General features: G+C 39.5%; 1 protein-coding gene across 1 annotated transcript; it reads right to left on the bottom strand.

Moving 5' to 3' along the window:
• Nucleotides 1–3,988: 3,988 nt before the first annotated feature.
• On the bottom strand, nt 3,989–18,284 carry LOC124855304 (coiled-coil domain-containing protein 85C-A-like). Its single transcript, XM_047345060.1, has 5 exons — nt 15,577–18,284; nt 5,497–5,567; nt 4,811–4,903; nt 4,642–4,740; nt 3,989–4,312 (listed from the first exon to the last, which is right to left on the bottom strand). Exons 1-5 carry the CDS (start codon nt 16,214–16,216, stop codon nt 4,220–4,222), a joined length of 996 nt encoding a protein of 331 aa, XP_047201016.1. The 5' UTR covers nt 16,217–18,284; the 3' UTR covers nt 3,989–4,219.
• Nucleotides 18,285–18,346: the final 62 nt, after the last annotated feature.

The raw sequence follows: 18,346 nt of genomic DNA, 5'->3' as shown, positions 1-18,346 counted from the left end.
GAATCATGAAGAAAGCAAGTAAACTGAATGCAGTAATCACATGTTGTAGCAGCAGAAGTATCAGGTGTAGTCTCAGTAATTACTTACTTACTTGGTTCCAAAGGTAAATAACAGAGATGAGAACATCACCAAAGTAAGCTGTAATTACCTTCCCACAGTGCTGCGCAATGTTTAAAGTGAGATCATCACAAATGTACCTATTATTATTTTCACATCCTCTGAACAAACTGAAAACTGTAAATATGAAATTAGGAATAAATTAAATAATGCTGTTCCATGTGGATGTGGGGGACGTATGCCGGGATCCTTGTTGTGAACTTCAGCTCGGCCTTCAACACCATCAACCCATACATTTTCCACCAGAACCTCACCGAGTTCAAAGTACCGGCATCCACCTGTGGATCACCAGCTTCCTGACTGACCGGCTGCAGCTGGTCAGGCTGGGGAGCATCTTCTCCCACACAAGAACCATCAGGAGCGGCGTCCCCCAGGGGTGTGTTCTCTCCCCACTCCTCTTCTCCTCTATGGACGTCCAAGAGTGCCACAATACAATAAATGAATCAGCGGATTTTTACCTAAACATGTCAATAGTTAATGAAAATGGAAAACTATTATAATCATGTAGTAAATATACAACTAAGAAATAATGTCAATTTTATTATTTACATTTTGTTTAAAGATTGCTATTATTTTACAACTTATTTAAATGTTTCATATTTGTGTTCTTCAATACGTCATGAATTTATGAATTTCTCAGTTGGTGGGGCTACCACTGCTCTTTCTGATGTAAACAGTAACTATGTATGGTTTTAGTATATAAGATCTTCAGATTTCTATTGAGGAATTACACATATACTTATTTATGTAATTAATTACTGGCTAAATTAAGTGACTTTGCAGGTATTCACTGATTTATTTATTAAATGCATTTATTTCCAATTTTATTTCAGTTGCAACAAATAAAAATAATTGATTTACTGATTTTTTTTAATTTACATGAAGGTACTTCCCATGATGTTGAAAAACAACATTGATTTGTAAACCTGTTAATAAAATGTGACCATCCAAACAACCACTAAACCAGCACACCTTTACAAAAAAAAATTCTTTAATATTCATCTAGAAGTATTTTCATTGTTTTCAACTATTTTCATCTATTACATATTTCCTAAATTATGTCACAGCAGTTGTTTTTGTGTACTTATAAATAAAAGTTTGTTTCACACTAGTAAATCTGACTCAAAGCAGTATTTTCTTTTTAGACAGAAAAGTCACTGAAACATTGAGGATGCTTGACAATGAGATTTCTAATCCAACTGAACCTCATTTATTTAACAGAAAAATATATGGTGTAAAATCCACATTAAGGCAGCGTATCTACTCTTGACAGGAAGACAGCACATAGAGTACACAGTTCCTCACCAGCAAGATCAAATGAACAACTTCTTGTAAAACCGATCCTTTGGTTTCTCATCTAAGTGAGGAGCTTGTTCAGTCAAAACAGGCACAAAGTAAAGCGTCTGTATCTGAGGTTGCTCAGGAATCTGGCTCCAAGTTTGATCACATGGAGGTTCTGAGGCAGGTCCAGGTGGTTTGGGGACATCTTGGTGTAAAGAACTGGGTTATTAGAAGGTCTTTGCACTGATTTAGTTGAAACATGCTTTCAGATTCCTCAGATGTAGCAAATGAATTAAAGGTGTTTGATATTTAGAGAATATGCCTTAGCCAGCTCCATAAAAAAAAAAAAACACAGCATGCAGCAGCAAACAACAGGAAGATGGATGGAAAAGTTGCAGCAGTTAACGATGTTTAGCCGATGATGTGATTCTGTTGTTGTCTTTAAGCCATGACCCTCATGGGCTGAAACTTGAAGGTGAAACGCTCCCTCTGGGTCTGGTTTGAGTCTTCTTCAAGAAGTTCAAGTACAATCCCAGCCTCTTTATTAGGTACACCTTGACTTAAGACATTCAAAGTAGGACTTATTGACCGAAGGCCTTATTCAAGGGGTTGATTATACCAGAAAAAAACTCTTCTCTTACCCACTCCCCATTCCCCTGGGTGGCGTTGGTGGCTGCTGTGTGTTTAGAGATGGTGTTCTGCATACCTTGGTAGTAACCAGTGGTTCACTTGACCTACTGCCTTTCTATCATCTCAAACCTGTCTGTCCATTTACCCTCTGACATCAACAAGACACTTTAGTTCACACAACTGCTGTTCACTGGATATTTTGTAACTTTTGGACAATTTCCTGCAAATTTGATAGATAGAACATCACAGTAGATCAGCAGCTTCTAAAATACATCACACGCTCACTTAAATTCCCTTTCTGATGCACAGCTTGAAGAAAGTCATCTTCACCACATGAAAATGCACGAATGCATAGAGCTGCTGCCATATAATTGACTTTTTCGCCATCTGGGTTAACAAGCAGCTGAAAGGTGTACCTAATAAAGTGGCCATTGAATGTATGGTTGTTTTTGAGGAATGGCAGGATTGAGAAAGAAACAGGTAGATGGATCAGAGTATTGTCTACAGTAGTGAAGACATTTCTCCAGTCTGTTGTGATGAAGGAGCAGCTGAAAAGCGAAACTACGGATTTACTGGTCCATCTACATCCAGCCCTCAGCTAAGGTAATGAGATATGGGTCATGACCAAAAGGATGTGATCCTGGATACAACTGACTGAAATGAGCTCCCTTCATGGGGTTTTCAGGCAAGTGATCTGGAGCAAGTCACTGGGGAGAAGGGTGTTTTGGACCAGTTACCTCTAAGACCAGATCTTAGAAAAGTGGTTGAATGGAAGTCTGCTACGTGAAATTAAAAATGTCTTCTAAACTGTATGTACAGTGTAAGTCCACATGGTGGCATCAGTGAGCGGTTTCAGCATACTGTGCTTAGACTGTTGAAACCTTGAGCATATACAGGGGTTGAACAATGAAACTGAAACACCTGGTTTTAGACCACAATAATTTATTAGTATGGTGTAGGGCCTCCTTTTGCGGCCAATACAGCATCAATTAATCTTGGGAATGACATACAAGTCCTACACAGAGGTCAGAGGGATTTTAAGCCATTCTTCTTGCAGGATAGTGGCCAGGTCACTACGTGATACTGGTGGAGGAAAATGTTTCCTGACTCGCTCCTCCAAAACACCCCAAAGTGGCTCAATAATATTTAGATCTGGTGACTGTGCAGACCATGGGAGATGTTCAACTTCACTTTCATGTTCATCAAACCAATCTTTCAACAGTCTTGTTGTGTGTATTGGTGCATTGTCATCCTGATACACGGCACCGCCTTCAGGATACAATGTTTGAACCATTGGATGCACATGGTCCTCAAGAATGGTTCGGTAGTCCTTGGCAGTTACGCGCCCATCTAGCACAAGTATTGAGCCAAGGGAATGCCATGATATGGCAGCCCAAACCATCACTGATCCACCCCCATGCTTCACTCTGGGCATTCAACAGTCTGGGTGGTACGCTTCTTTGGGGCTTCTCCACACCGTAACTCTCCCGGATGTGGGGAAAACAGTAAAGGTGGACTCATCAGAGAACAATACATGTTTCACATTGTCCACAGCCCAAGATTTGCGTTCCTTGCACCATTGAAACCAACGTTTGGCATTGGCATGAGTGACCAAAGGTTTGGCTATAGCAGCCCGGCCGTGTATATTGACCCTGTGGAGCTCCTGACGGACAGTTCTGATGGAAACAGGAGAGTTGAGGTGCACATTTAATTCTACCGTGATTTTATGTTTTTTGGATACAATCCAGGTTAGCACCCGAACATCCCTTTCAGACAGCTTCCTCTTGCGTCCACAGTTAATCCTGTTGGATGTGGTTCATCCTTCTTGGTGGTATGCTGACATTACCCTGGATACCGTGGCGCCAGCAAGACGTGCACCAACAATTTGTCCTCTTTTGAACTCTGGTATGTCACCCATAATGTTGTGTGTATTTCAATATTTTGAGCAAAACTGTGCTCTTACCCTGCTAATTGAACCTTCACACTCTGCTCTTACTGGTGCAATGTGCAATCAATGAAGACTGGCTACCAGGCTGGTCCAGTTTAGCCATCAAACCTCCCACACTAAAATGACAGGTGTTTCAGCTTCATTGTCAAACCCCTGTATGTAGTAAAAGCAGTTCCTTTTTCATCTACTGCAGACTACCACTTCCACTTGACGATTATGCTCTGGGTTTGATGGTGGTGTCTGCTACTGTACTGGTCCTTGGAGCTGGTTTTCTGACAGCTGCTGTCGAACGGAGAACTTTGAGCCAGCAACATCGCCCAGCTTTCTCCAAACCACCTGAGAGGCAGAAAATACAGCTGTCAGAGTTCAACAGGAGGCAAACAGAAATCAATCGCACTCTGTAGGTCTTATGTGGAAGCAGTCCTCTGAACATATTTGGTAAATCGTCAAAATATTTTCCAAAGCCTGTAGAAGAATCCAAGATCAAAATGCAGATCAAAGCTGCTGGCTGTTTAGGAAAGCCTTATTATGCCTGATGGTTTGAAGCTTTGTATTGTTTCAGAGGTTAATGCCATTTTCTTCTGCTTCTGGGTTCATGTTCTGATCTGGTGTGAGATATACTCAGAAAATACACACAGAAGAAAGAAACTGCTGATGAACCTTACGTTGCACATCTCCCTGACGATGGCTTTCTCCTTCTCATTGAGGTCTTCATCGTATTCCCTCGAGTTCGGACTGTCCAGCTTCTCATGAACCTCCAGCACCTAAACACACTTAGGGTTAATTACAGACTAATAAAACTGTTCTTCACAAGGTTTAAGTGTAAGAGCTTACCTTCATGGCATGGACTACAGCTTCAGGTTTCTGTCCCAGTGGGAGGTAGAACCCTGTGGGGGACAGTTCTCCACTGGGAGTCCGAGGACAGTTCTGATGAGGACGAAGAAAGGACCAAAATCAGACAAGACAGTAAGGAGAGATGGTCTCATTAAAAGGTCATGATGTTCTCCGATAAAAATCGGACCATAGCCTGAGGTGTTGCCCAGTCCCAGATTAAATCAGGGAACAGCAGCGCCAAAAACTAAAGGTTTTTCACAACTTTTACTCAAGGAGGAACCGTTGGGAAGTCTTATAGGCTCATTAATGTCAATCCAGAGCTAAGGATGCTGGTTGTACGTGGAAACGGAAACCACCATATCTACAATGTTTTCATATAAACCATACAAATAACAGAAAATATGAGAGACTTCAAAAACAGTTGCCAGATCATTGCAAAAACAATCGTTGTGATCAGTTAATAACAAAGTGGTTTGTATGTGAATCGGATCAATACTGGGTGCACTTTGCATGACCCGGAGTAAAATCAGTTTTGATAACAGTATATTGCAAATTCACACACATCCTGTTGATGTTAGTGTTTAAAACAATACATTATTACTTACACTGAGCTTTTTAATTAAGACCCTGTTAAAGAGGCCTACAGCAGAAAAGCTAAGGTGAAGGCAGGAATAAAAGTAAGTTACCTGAATTATCAGCAGTTTGTTTTCCTCCTCCAGGATCCTCACCTTGTTCTCCAGCTCTCTCATGTAGCACTCTGATATATCAAGAAAAATAACAATAAATATCACATTAATTATTGGGGACTAGTCCTAAAATCTATCTTAATGAAAAGAGACCAACGTTTGATTTTAATAAATCACTATTGTTGTTGTGTTCCATCTTGAGAAAACTGTTAATATACAAGTAATACAGCATCTTATTTTACATGGCAAAAGGCCAAATAAAACAAGTAAATATGATAAAAATACATTTAATCTCTCTGTTTACAATCATACCACCAGAGAGCTCAATTTAACTCCTCTTTTGTCAGTTCCTTATACTAACACATGTTTTCTAAACGTACTAACCCACGCAAATTAACCCGCACCTTCAGCTGAGCACCACATTGTTGATTTTTCCCAAAGAGATTCCAGTTAAGCCAGCTAATCCTGGAGTTAAATAACAGTATTTATCCATACCCAACCCTAGTGTTCGAATGCACGTGCTGAATTCAAAGCACGTTTCCAGTAACGGGGAGGAATTTCTGGCACAAAGGATCCGCTTAGAGGTTGTCAGTGAATGAGGGAATAAAACCTGTTTTTAAATCAGTGGTTTGCCATGAACTTTCACCTACAATAAAATGCATAACGATAACAAAATTGAACACATGTCTTTGTTCTACAGTAAAAGGAGTGGAATCCAAGCAGATGTTTCTGATTTCAGTTTGTCACCATATATGTTGGTGTTGCTGCAGAGCACAGCTCTCAACAGGTGACTGACATGTTGTTAGCTAAGATCCTCTCTGACAGATCCTTTCCTGCCAAGTGAAATTACAGCTTTGGGTGTTCCAGGATGAGTCTCTGCAGGTTTGACCTGATAGATTATGTCCATAATATGGAAACTTTAGTTTATTGTTCACCTAATTGGGCTGAAAAAGGACCCATTTGCCCAAAAAAGTACTTAAAATTATTAAATCCATTAACAATGTAACAAGACAGCACAAAACATTGTAAGATATTTTAAAACGCAAAGTTAATGATGATAAAAATACATTTACAATGTATACTAAGGAAACCTATAGTGTAATAGTTATTGTAAAACTTGAAGATGTTTGACATTATTTAAGGGATTTTTGATTAGCCAGAACATGTATGTCAAACAGGGTCTTCAGGGACCATTAAGAATCTAATGGTCTCCTCAGGATGTTTCCTGAGTTGGAGAAGAGGTTCATACTGAATTATCCAGTGCCTTCCCAAAGTATTGGCACCCTCTTTCACTTTTTGTCATGCTACAACCACAAACCTAATGTCTTAATTGTGAATTTAGGTGATATATCAACACAAAGTTCTGCATAACATGCTTTTATTTTTACTTTTTTAGAAAGAGAAACCTGAAAGTGTGGCATGCATTTTTATTTAAAATTACCTTCAAGCTCAACAAGAACCCTAAACAAATTCATTGAGAATCAAAGTTTAATTAGTAAAATTATTAGTAAAATTTTGTACATTGTCACCTTCCTAAAATAATAGCCTTTTTTCAAGTTTTTCAGGAAACACATAAAATTTCAGAAAATATATAGAATATTTATTAACAATTTCACCCAAAAAGGTAATAACAGGTGAGTGTTGACATAGCCATTTCCTATGGTCCTCTTTATTAAGCTACATGTCTTTCTCAATTAGATCATATAATGTGGAAAATTAAAAGAAAAACAGTTGATGAAAAAAACTATTTCTTGTTACAGCCACAGGTTCTGGAGCTCTTCCACTCTTTGCTATATGCTAGCTTCATGAATACTTTGTGGACAAAAATGATGACTGAGAAGCTGAATTAAATGTCTAAATATCTATGCAACATTTAATGCCTAGCCTATATTGTGGTAATCCTTATCACTCACCAATAAGGGATGAGCCCTGAATTATGGAAATAGCTTCATTAGCTGGTAGATTTAGGTTTGTCCTGAAGCAGTCGCCAGTTTGAAAAGCCTGTAAAACTAAGTCATACTCTTGACATTATACAACAGGCATGGAACAGCATGGCCTCCTCAACTGAGGATTTAGACAATTTTACAAGAGGTGGCAAGTATCATGAGGAGATGATTTAGGCAAAAAAAAAATCATTTTTGACAAAAAATGACTTCGGCCATTATTTTAGCAAGGTGACGATACGTCACTTTGTGTTTGCTTTTCACCTCAATTCACCATTCAGGTTTGCAGTTGTAACTTGACAAAATGTGCACTGTGTTTTTCCACTGTTATACGGCCTGAAGAAAACAAAGGTCTGCCTCCTGTTTCGTGTTGAAAAGTTGCTGAAATCATATACTCCTCTGTTCTTATATCAAATTATTTGTGATCATTTCCTTCTGTGCATTGTACTGATGCAACTTCATTATGTATTCAAAATTTCAACATTATTTCTAATCATACCCTCTTCTGAGCAACTGAGGTGCACCAGAGGAACTTTATCCAGCCGAAAACAAGAAATTTTTCTAAGCTGTTCTTAATAAAAACACGTGCTGAGACTGCAGATTTATTAGGGAAAACACAATATGGTTCCACAGCCACCTTCAGTAACTTGATGCTATAGTTTAAATTCTTGCTGTGTAAACAGACTTTCATAAATCTCTTTTCATATAGCACAACAGGAGTTAAATCAAGCCAGTAGCTTAGCTCTGGTAAGGTTTTAATTAACTCATAAGTTTCAGATTGCATGAGCAGACATTGTTTTTCATCGGGTTGGGTAACCTTCAGGCTGCTGATTTGATCCCCTGGAAACAAACACAGCTATGATGTCCAAAAAAACGTAACGTCCTGGGAGACGTAGTCAAAGTCACTGCTGCAGAGAAGCTGCTGACCTCACACACAACCACAAGACCAGACAGTGCTGACAAAATAAAACAGAGGGCATTCTTCAATTACAGATGGTCAGCATGGATCCAGTTAACCTTCCTGTCTTTTACTGTCTGCCAATGTGTCTCCACAAACAGGTGCAGCTTCATCTTTTACCTGCTCCACATTCCCTTTAAAGCAAAACACATACATTGCTATAACTGTAACATGGCAGTCATTGTTATCTCAACCTCTTGTGTTTAGTTAAAGCTCCAGGTGTTCTTGGACGATTCTCCACAGGTTTTGTACATCAAACCTTTGACAAAGTATCCAGTTGTTCCTGTTAGATTATCTTTTTCTCCATCAGAATGGATACAAAAATGTAACAATGTTCCTGATTACGTTTCTGATCCCATTTCCCACTTTATACTTTTACAGGGCTTTTTGAAATGTTTCTAATAGGTCTGAAAACCGTATAAGTCGGAGAGTAGTTAAGCTCAGAGATACTTCTTTAATGCACATAAAACTTAGTCAGTTCCACAGGGTACTTTATTAGAGCCACTTCTTTTCACTTTATAAGCACTTAGCAATATTGCAAAAAAAAAAAAAAAATTAATAAATGTACATTGCTACCCATATGATATTATGCTGTATATTATTGATAGGATAGAAGACATTAAATGTACCAAAAAAAAAGAAAACGTACCACATAAATATTAGAATATGGAGCATCTGAGTTTAAGCTGCTGAAAGGGTCAGTTATATATTTTAAGTAAGTTACATAGTCCTTAAACACTTCTAGAACAAAATCTAAAAAACTTACACTGATCAAAGCAGCATTATTGTTCATTACACAGAGATCTTATTAAAGTAAAGTTTGAGATTTAATTTAGTTTGTGAGTGAAAACATGAAACTAGAAAAGCACCCATGGCCTGCAGATTTAAATCCACTTTGATGGAACAACCCAGGGTGATAAGATGCTCCTGTTTGCAGACGATTCAGTTATTCTGTACAACAAATCAGAAAGTTGTGCTGCTGAAATCCATTGCAGAAACTCTACTGAATTTTGCAGAATGAGAAACAGCTTCTGGTTCTGGCAACTGTTCTAGAGCTGCACTCCTTTGCCCTGACCTCACCAGACAACACCTCCCACTCCCCGTAAAACCAGTTTAACCCCCGTTTATGGATAAAACATCCCATGTGTGTGTGTGTTTCTGGTCACATTAGTTCACCGCTCTGATTCTGAACTGATAAAACAGGCGTCAGCTGAGGTGGGGCCCCCATAAAATCTGAGGCCCGCTGGGGGAGGACGACCTCTGACCCCAACGGTCCCACAGAGGATGGGACAGAGAGGATTGGGAAGGGGGGGAGGATATGGGAAGCTTTGCACAACCAGTCTTTGAACACCGGCACCCCTACCCCATCACCACCATTGTCTGCCATATAATGCAGTGAGGCAGATGGCCAGGGCACAGGGAGCACAAACACAAACGTGTCAGGAATGAGGCCAACTGGGAAAAAAATACCACCACATCACTGGGAAAGAAAGAGAAGCGCTGGTTCAGAGTCCTGCTGAGGGTATACCACATTCAGCCGCATTTTACTGCAGGAAAACTGATATCAGATTAAGAAGTCTGCGGTGATTTCAAAAACTGTGATTGGTTTCTCCTAGACAACTCTTCATGATCAGCTGATTATGTATGTTAAAACTGGAATGAAATGGACCTGTCTGTCTAGTTAAAGTTCTTTAACATGGCATTTGTTATGAATTAGCGTTATGTGAAATAAACTTAACTGAATTCAGGTGAACTAAATTAAATTTAACAAAACAGAACTGAACTCACTTAAAATGAACTGAATCGCAATAAACTGAACTAGATTAAATAAAACTGAATTGAACTGAAATGAAGTAAAATGAAAAACACTGATTTAACTTATTTTAAACTTAAATAAACTGAAATGAAACAAATACATTTTAAATGAACTGTATTGACTTCCATTTAATTAAACTGGAATGAAGTAAAAAAAAAAAAAACATAAAGGAACCAAATTGTTTTTTAATTAAATAGAACTAAATTGAATTATACAGAACTAAAATGAACTGAAGCACAGCGAATTAACTGGGCTGAACAAAATTAAACTGAACTGAACTGAACTAAACCCAACAGAATTACACTGAATTGAAATTAACTGAATTGTTTTAAACCAAACTAAATTAATTTTTATTAAACTGAACTGAATTGAATAAACATAAATAAGATGAACTGAATAGAAAGGGACCGAACTGAATTTAGACGAGTCTACCAAACTTAATTCCACAGAACCAAATTAATCGGACTGAACTGGACTGAATTGGATAAAAGTAAAGAAACAATATTTTACTGAACTAGACTGAGGTTGACTGAATAGATTTGGGTGAAATAAATTAAACTGAATTTGAACTGAACTAAAATTTTGTTTGCCTGAAATTACCTAACTAAACAGACCTGAACAAAACAAAACTGAATTTAAATGAGCTGAGGTCAATAAATTGACTCAATTTATCAAACTGAATTGAACTAAACAAAAACCCAATTGAATTTGATTGAACTGAACTGAGCATGAATTGAAAAATCCAAGTGAATAAACTAAACTGAACTGAATAAAGTTAAATTTGAGTGAATTTAAATAAATTGAATACAAACCAATTGCATTTGATTAAACTGAACTAATCTGATTAATTTTATTTTAAATTGAACTTAACCAAGTTAACTGAACTGAATTCTGGCCTGGATGTATAATTTCTGTTTAAAAACCTAATAAATACCATAAAATTAGAAATATCCTATCCAGGAGTGATGCTGAAAAACTAGTCCATGCATTTGTTACTTCAAGGCTGGACTATTGTAATTCTTTACTATCAGGATGTCCACAAAATGCAGTTAAAAGCCTTCAGCTGATTCAAAATGCTGCAGCAAGAGTTCTGATGAAAATTAGAAAGAGAGATCATATTTCTCCTATTTTAGCTTCCCTTCATTGGCTCCCTGTTAAATCCAGAATAGAATTTAAAATTATCCTCCTCACATATAAAGCCCTTAATGATCTAGCTCCATCATACATCAGAGATCTGATTGGTCCATATGTTCCTAACAGAGCACTTCGTTCTCAGACTGCAGGTTTACTGGTGGTTCCTAGAGTCTCTAGAAGTAGAATGGGAGGCAGATCCTTTAGTTATCAGGCTCCTCTCCTGTGGAACCAGCTCCCAGTTTTAGTCTGTGAGGCAGACACCCTGTCTACTTTTAAGGCTGGCTTAAAACTTTCCTTTTTGATAAAGCTTATAGTTAGAGTGGCTTAGGTTATCCTGAGTTATCTCTGTAGTTATGCTGCTATAGGCTTAGGCTGCTGGAGGACATAATGACCACTTTCACCCTCTTCGCTACATTCTCACACTACTCTCCAATTTTGTATTATTTGCTGTTATTTCAGTTTTTAACCTTGTTCTCTCTTTTCTCTTCATAGAAGCTACATCTGGCCTGGCTCTGTGTCTACCTTTCTGGAGAGGGGCATCGTTCGAGCTTCTGCTGGCAACAACTTAATGCTCACCCTCTACAGATGATCCACATAGCCCTGTCTTTTAGTGTTTAACCCTTTCTCTCTCCTAGACATGGCGATTGACTGAGCTTAACTGTAACAAACTCTATGTGCTCTCTTTCAGACTCTAACCTTGAAAACTGGCTTAGAATTTATCTGTTCTTTCTTTCTAGGTGAAACGACTAAAGGAGCTACATCCATTAACATTTACTTTTCCTTCCCATAGAAAGTACTCCTGGATCAGTACTTCTTTGTTCTCTTTGTGTCTCTGCTCTGTTCTCTCAAACCCCCAGTCGGTCGTGGCAGATGGCCGCTCACACTGAGCCCGGTTCTGCTGGAGGTTTCTTCCTGTTAAAAGGGAGTTTTTTCCTCTCCACTGTCGCTACATGCATGCTCAGTATGAGGGATTGCTGCAAAGTCAACGCCAGTGACTGTCCACTGTCTCTACATGCTCATCCAGGAGGAGGGAATGCTGCAAGTCACTGACTGGATGCAATCTGCTGGGTTTCCTTAGATAGAAACATTTTTAACCAATTTGAATAAATAACTGAATCTGACTGCACTGTTCAATGATTAGGATTAATTGGAATGTATGAACCTGACTTGAAATCTGTATGATTCGATTGAACTGACTTTGTGCAGCGCATTGAGACAACATGTGTTGTGAATTGGCACTATATAAATAAAACTGAATTGAATTGAATCTTCAGTAATTTCATCAATGTATCATGGAGAGAATTCATGTATTATGTCAAACTTTCTTCTCGCAGAAACTGGAGCTGCTTTTGTTACCTTAAAAATGTGTGGGATGTTAGCAAAGCAAGACAAATAATGGAATTATGTCACTGAAACTTTATCTGTATTCTTTCTATCTGTGGAGCTTTTTGTCTGGAGCCACAGTTCAGAAGACACATATTGCTGCTGTGCATCGTTTACATTTAGATAGTATTTCACTCCTCCTGAGCAATCAGAATAAAATGGAAATACTGGCAGTAGAGCCTGTAAATATTTGACGATGGGAGTTTTAGAAGATGAATCGCCTTTAAATAAAATCCTTCACATTCCCGCTGCTGCTGTAAAGAAACTCATTCAAAGAGAAAACTGACAGAGCAGAAGAAAAAGTCAAGCTCAGCAAAATAACACCCTGAAAGTCCTGCACACACTGCTGCAAATGCACAAAACAAACTCACCTAATGATTTATCTGGTCTATGCTCATATTCATCTGTGTTAAATGAGCATTTAACACGGATGAAATATCATTCGACATTAATGAACATCTTAGCAGTCCAGGTAAATGTGTCAAAGCATAATTTTTCACCATGCAGTTTCTTATCTAATCAAACATTGGCGAATTGTTCGCATCAAGAAAGCAGCTTGAGTTTGGCCCTACTAGGCGTGCTGTTTTCATAATGTGACCAAATACTTTTCTAGCCAAGCTAAATAAAAGTTCAGTCCAAGATAAAACTGGAGCTATGAAAAGTTAATGAAAAGACTGTAATCAGTCAAATAATATCTCTGAAAGCACTGTGGTTGACGTAGTAATGGGGTCAGATGTGAAAGAAGGAGCTGGTGATGGTCATTCTGCACCCAAACAAGATGCAGCCTCTGGTCAGGAGCACGTTTCCAGTCTAAGCTCCTAAACTCTTCAGTAAACATCTTCAATCTGCGAGTATCTCAGCAGAAGTAAGAAAACTCCTGACTTGCATCTGAGCGGCGACTGATCCTCCATCTGTGCTCTGTCTCTTGCTGTCACAGCTAAGGTGCTAAATCCTCATTAGGCTTGACGAGGTAATCACGACGGGACCATCTGTCCCGACCCGGCCCAGACAGAGGAAGATCGAGCTGGGTGGCAGAGACCATATGTGTGTGAGACTAGAAATTCATTAAGTTGGGCTTTACCTGAGTTATCACCTGGTCTTTATTCAAGAATATACACAGAATGATATATTTTAATGGTTTTACCTCTGTTAATTTTAATGATTAGGGCTTAAGCTAATAGAATCCCAAAAATCTGTAACTCCTCAAGTTACAACAAGACATTAGGCCAATAAAAAGTGATTTTTAATACAAAAATGTGGCCCAACTGAAACGTTTGTCCATGCACCGTATGGTTCAACATTTGGTCAAGGATACTTTTGCATGAATTACTGCGTGCATGGAGTTCGTCTCATGAGTTTGGCTTTTGGAATTGCATTAGTAAAATAAATGAATTATTTGATAATATTTTAATTTATTTAAAGCAGATGCACCAAATAGGGCAGCACAATATTAGGAGAACATGCAACCATATTGGTGAATATCGCGATAACAACTTGTGATGAAACAAACAAAAATAACACACTATTACCGGCTTTTTGCTATGGGTACATAGCAAACGTAGAGCCTAGATCTATTCAGCTACGGGAAAGAGAAATAAAATGTATTTTTTCTATCTCTGCATCAAGGTTTTATTGAAAACATTGCTCCTTCCAATATCTGCTGTTTTAGTTTTTTAAAGACTTTACCACCTTACCAACTCTTCACCTTCAAATCCTTTTTATGCTGCACTAAGCAACTAGTTTCACAAAATATTTTGCAGACATAGAGAGCCAAAATACCCGGTTCTTAAATCATTAGGTACCATTTGTTGCAGCAGTTGCCAAGCAGTTCTTAGCTATGTGCACACTGCGTTTTGTTATCGCAGTAACGAGAAATTTGCACTATAATGTGCAGCCCTACCATCAAAGATTAAAGTCTGTCACAGAGTGCTGTTTTTGGCCTCCATGTAAATTCGGACAGCTTGTCGGCTCCTACACTGCTAGAGTCGGATGTTATAAAGGCGATAACTGGTATCTACAACCAACTGTCATTCCTTCACTCCCATTCCTGATTAAAGAGTTGCTTTCTGCACTTCCAAATGTTAGGAACTTATAAACCAGGAGAAGTTCAGGCTTTTAACGCGGGCAAAGGGAAACTACGTCATATAAAAATTATACAATTCATTTCTAACCTTCTGCAACACATATTTAAAAAATGACTAAGTTAACAAAAAATAAAAGAGTTTCATTTAACAGGTTATTAACAATGCTGGGTGGTTTTATGATCATGTTTTAAATATAGTAGCAATTATTTTTGTTTTTAACTCCAAACACTGCACAGACAGATCATCTATGGACCTGTTTTGCCTTTCAGACTGGACCAGCTGTCAGAGGAGGTATCTTGAATGAACTTTGCTTCACAATCCTCTCAAAGCTGTGGTAATATATGTAGGTTGTGCTCAATTTCAACCATGCTTTTTTCCTTCCACCTAACTTCTGCTTAAGATGCTTGAATATAGCCCCCTGGCAACCAGCATCTTCAGCAATTCACATTTGAAGCTTACCTCCTTGTGGAGGATGTCAATGACTGTCTGCAGGACAACTTTTAAGTCCTCCTCATGACTGCATAGTTGATAATGTGGCCATTAAATAGGATTTCGGTCTGAAAAATCCTGTTTTTTCTGGTCTTATGAAATATTCCATAACAGAATCAGTCAGCGGTAATCATAGAAATAAACGCATGAAATGTCACTCTGTGTGCAATGAATCTATGTAATGCATGAGTTTCACTTTTTTAGTTAAATTACCGAAATAAATCAACTTCTGAAGAAGCAACCATGTTGGATTTTAACCTGATCTGAACTCACCACTGACTCCAGAACCTTTGTGCAGTGACAGATCATCCATGGACCTCCTCAGAGGGCCTTCCTTCCCCCCACAGCCTTTCAGGTACGGGGTATGGTGGTCTGGACTCCCCCCGCTGCTACCGTCCCCTCCGTCCCGTGGCGGCACCGGCCCGCTCAGGTGGCCAAGGCTGGACTGGCTGTCGATGGAGCTCCGGGAGCCCGCTCCGTTTCTCTCCTCGTCCAGCATGAGGACGATCTCCTTCAGCTCGGCGTTCTCCGCCCTCAGCGCCTCCTGCCCGGCCTCCAGCTCGGTGAGCTTCTGCTGGTACAGCCCCAGATCCCTCCATAGCACGCCGGCCGTGTAGCGTCCGAAGCGCTGCCACTCCCGGGACACCTTCCTGTCCTTCTGCCGGTCGTCGTCCAGGAAGCAGCAGAGCTCCCGCAGCTCCTGGTTGTCCTCCTGCAGCTTCTGGTTCACCTCCTTCAGGCTCCGGATCTCCTGGAGGTGGACCTGCAGGTTCCGGTTCACGTCCTTCATCAGTTTGCCGTGCTCCAGCATCATGTCCGAGTTCCGATTCTGCAGAGTTCTCAGCGTCCGGATCAGATCCTCCTTACCGAACCTCTGCAGGTCCTGATCGGAGAGCCGGATCAGGTCCTCCATGTCCAAGCCGGTTCTAACGAGTCCTGAAGAGCAAAGAGAGTCTAGTTCCAACAGGTCGAGAACAGCTAAGTTATTATAAAACCCAGATCCATTCTGGGCAAGGAACAGAATCAGAACCAGCAGACGGGCTGGTGTTTATGCATAGAGTTCCTAACATAGAAGACCAGAGTTTGTTGCTCCTGAAGTAGCAGAGACACTGAGTGTGGCTCACACTAAAAACACGCAGGGAAGCACACGCTCACACTCTGCTAATACGGGAAACGGTGCCCTCTACAGGCCAGGCCTGGTAAGGCAGGTTTATTAAAGAGCTGGTCGGACAACAGACGCCGCATGTTTGCACGGATTTTACGTCAAGCTACGTGGATACAAATGCAAGATGCTGTTCAAGACTGTGCAAATAGTTATAGATTTTTTTTTCTGTATGTAGTTACTTGCTGAAAAAGGAGATATATATACAGGTGCATATTAAAACGGGCTTAAAAATATGATATTTTAAACAGAAGTGTCAGGCTTCTAAATAATATTTTTTATTTCTTGGCACTCAATACTTGGTTGGGGCTCCTTTTGTATGAATTGCTGCATCAATGCGGCGTGCTATGGAGGCGATCAAACTCTGGTTTTGTTGAGGTGTGATGGAAGTCCAGGTTGTTTTTATAGCCGCCTTTAGGTTATCTGCGTCGTTGAGTGTGGTGTCTCTCATCTTCCTCTTGACAATACTCCATAGATTCTTCATGGGGTTCAGGTCAGACCAGTCTGCTTGTCACTCAAGCACAGGGGAATCAAACAGCTCTTCAAAGCTCAGCAGGTGAAGGAAACTCGAAGTCCTTTACATTTTCCTGGTAGATGGCTGCCTTGACAATGGACTTCAAAAATCACAGTGGACCAATGCCAGCAGATGACATGACACCCCCAATCATCACTGACTGTTGAAACTTTACACTGTACTTCAAGCAACATGGATTTTGTGCTTCTCCACTTTCTCTCCAGACTTTGGGATTTTGATTTCCAAATGAAATGCAAACTTTACTTTCATCTGAAAAGAGGGTTTTGGACAACTGAGCAACAGACCAGGCCCTGGTTTAGGAGTGGTCTCACTTGATTAATGTTACATTTCTATCCCATGTGTGCATGGTCACTCTTGATGCGCTGACTCCAGCCTCAGCGAACTCCCTGTAAATCTCCTTCAAATTAATGAATGGATTTTGTTTGATAATCCTCTCAAGGCTGTGTTTATCCCTGATGCTGGTGGACCTTTCCTTCCACACTTTTTCCTTCCACTCAACTTTCTATGAACGTTTGGGTATGACACCATGAGTTTCCAATATTTAACTTTTTCAAAATATTCTAATTATTGGTTTTCATTTTCTGCCAGCCCAAATCAACAAAATTACAAGAAATAGTCTTGAACTATTTCACTGTGTAATAAATCTACAAGTTTCCCCTTTGAAATGACAAAAAACATTGAACTTTTTCATAATGTTCTAATTATTTTTGATGTACCTGTATATGTAATTTATAGCTAGCCCCATAAAAAGGACCTTCAGTCGTTAGATACTACTGTCAATGTTCTGAGTCATTCCATATTAATAACAAGGGTCATCGTATTATGTATTTTATCAATTATAACAATATGCTGCATATTGTTGCTTTGTACTAAAAAAAAATCCTGGGTTCAAATCCCATCAGGCATCTTTCTGCACTGAGTTTGCAAATTCTCCCAGTGCATGTGTTGGTTCTCCAGATTCCTCCCACTCAAAAACATGACTGTCAGGTTAATTGGGGCCTCTAAAATGCCTCTAGGTATGAGTCTGTGGTGCCTGGTGATTAACTGGCAACCTGTCCAAGTTCTACCCCACCTCATGCTCAATGTCTTGGCTCTGTGGGTCTTCTAGTCAGTCCATTATTGACTGAGACACAGCTTATACTACCAGAAGAACATTACTTTAAAGGAGCATCACTCCACCTGTAGTGGCATGCATGTAAAGTAACAGTTTATCCCAACAGCTTCATAATGACCCTTTTATTTGGAAGAGTGAATTGTGTGCGTCTGTATGTTCGAGGTCAGTTTCTGCGTTTTTCTTTGACCCAAACCACCACCAGTTAACTGGGCTCCTGAAAAATGCTCTTAAG

This window comes from Girardinichthys multiradiatus, chromosome 19 (genome assembly GCF_021462225.1).
Source record: "Girardinichthys multiradiatus isolate DD_20200921_A chromosome 19, DD_fGirMul_XY1, whole genome shotgun sequence".
Classification (NCBI taxonomy): domain Eukaryota; kingdom Metazoa; phylum Chordata; class Actinopteri; order Cyprinodontiformes; family Goodeidae; genus Girardinichthys; species Girardinichthys multiradiatus.
Note: the sequence above shows the minus strand (reverse complement) of the source record. Positions and strands in the feature narration are given on the sequence as shown.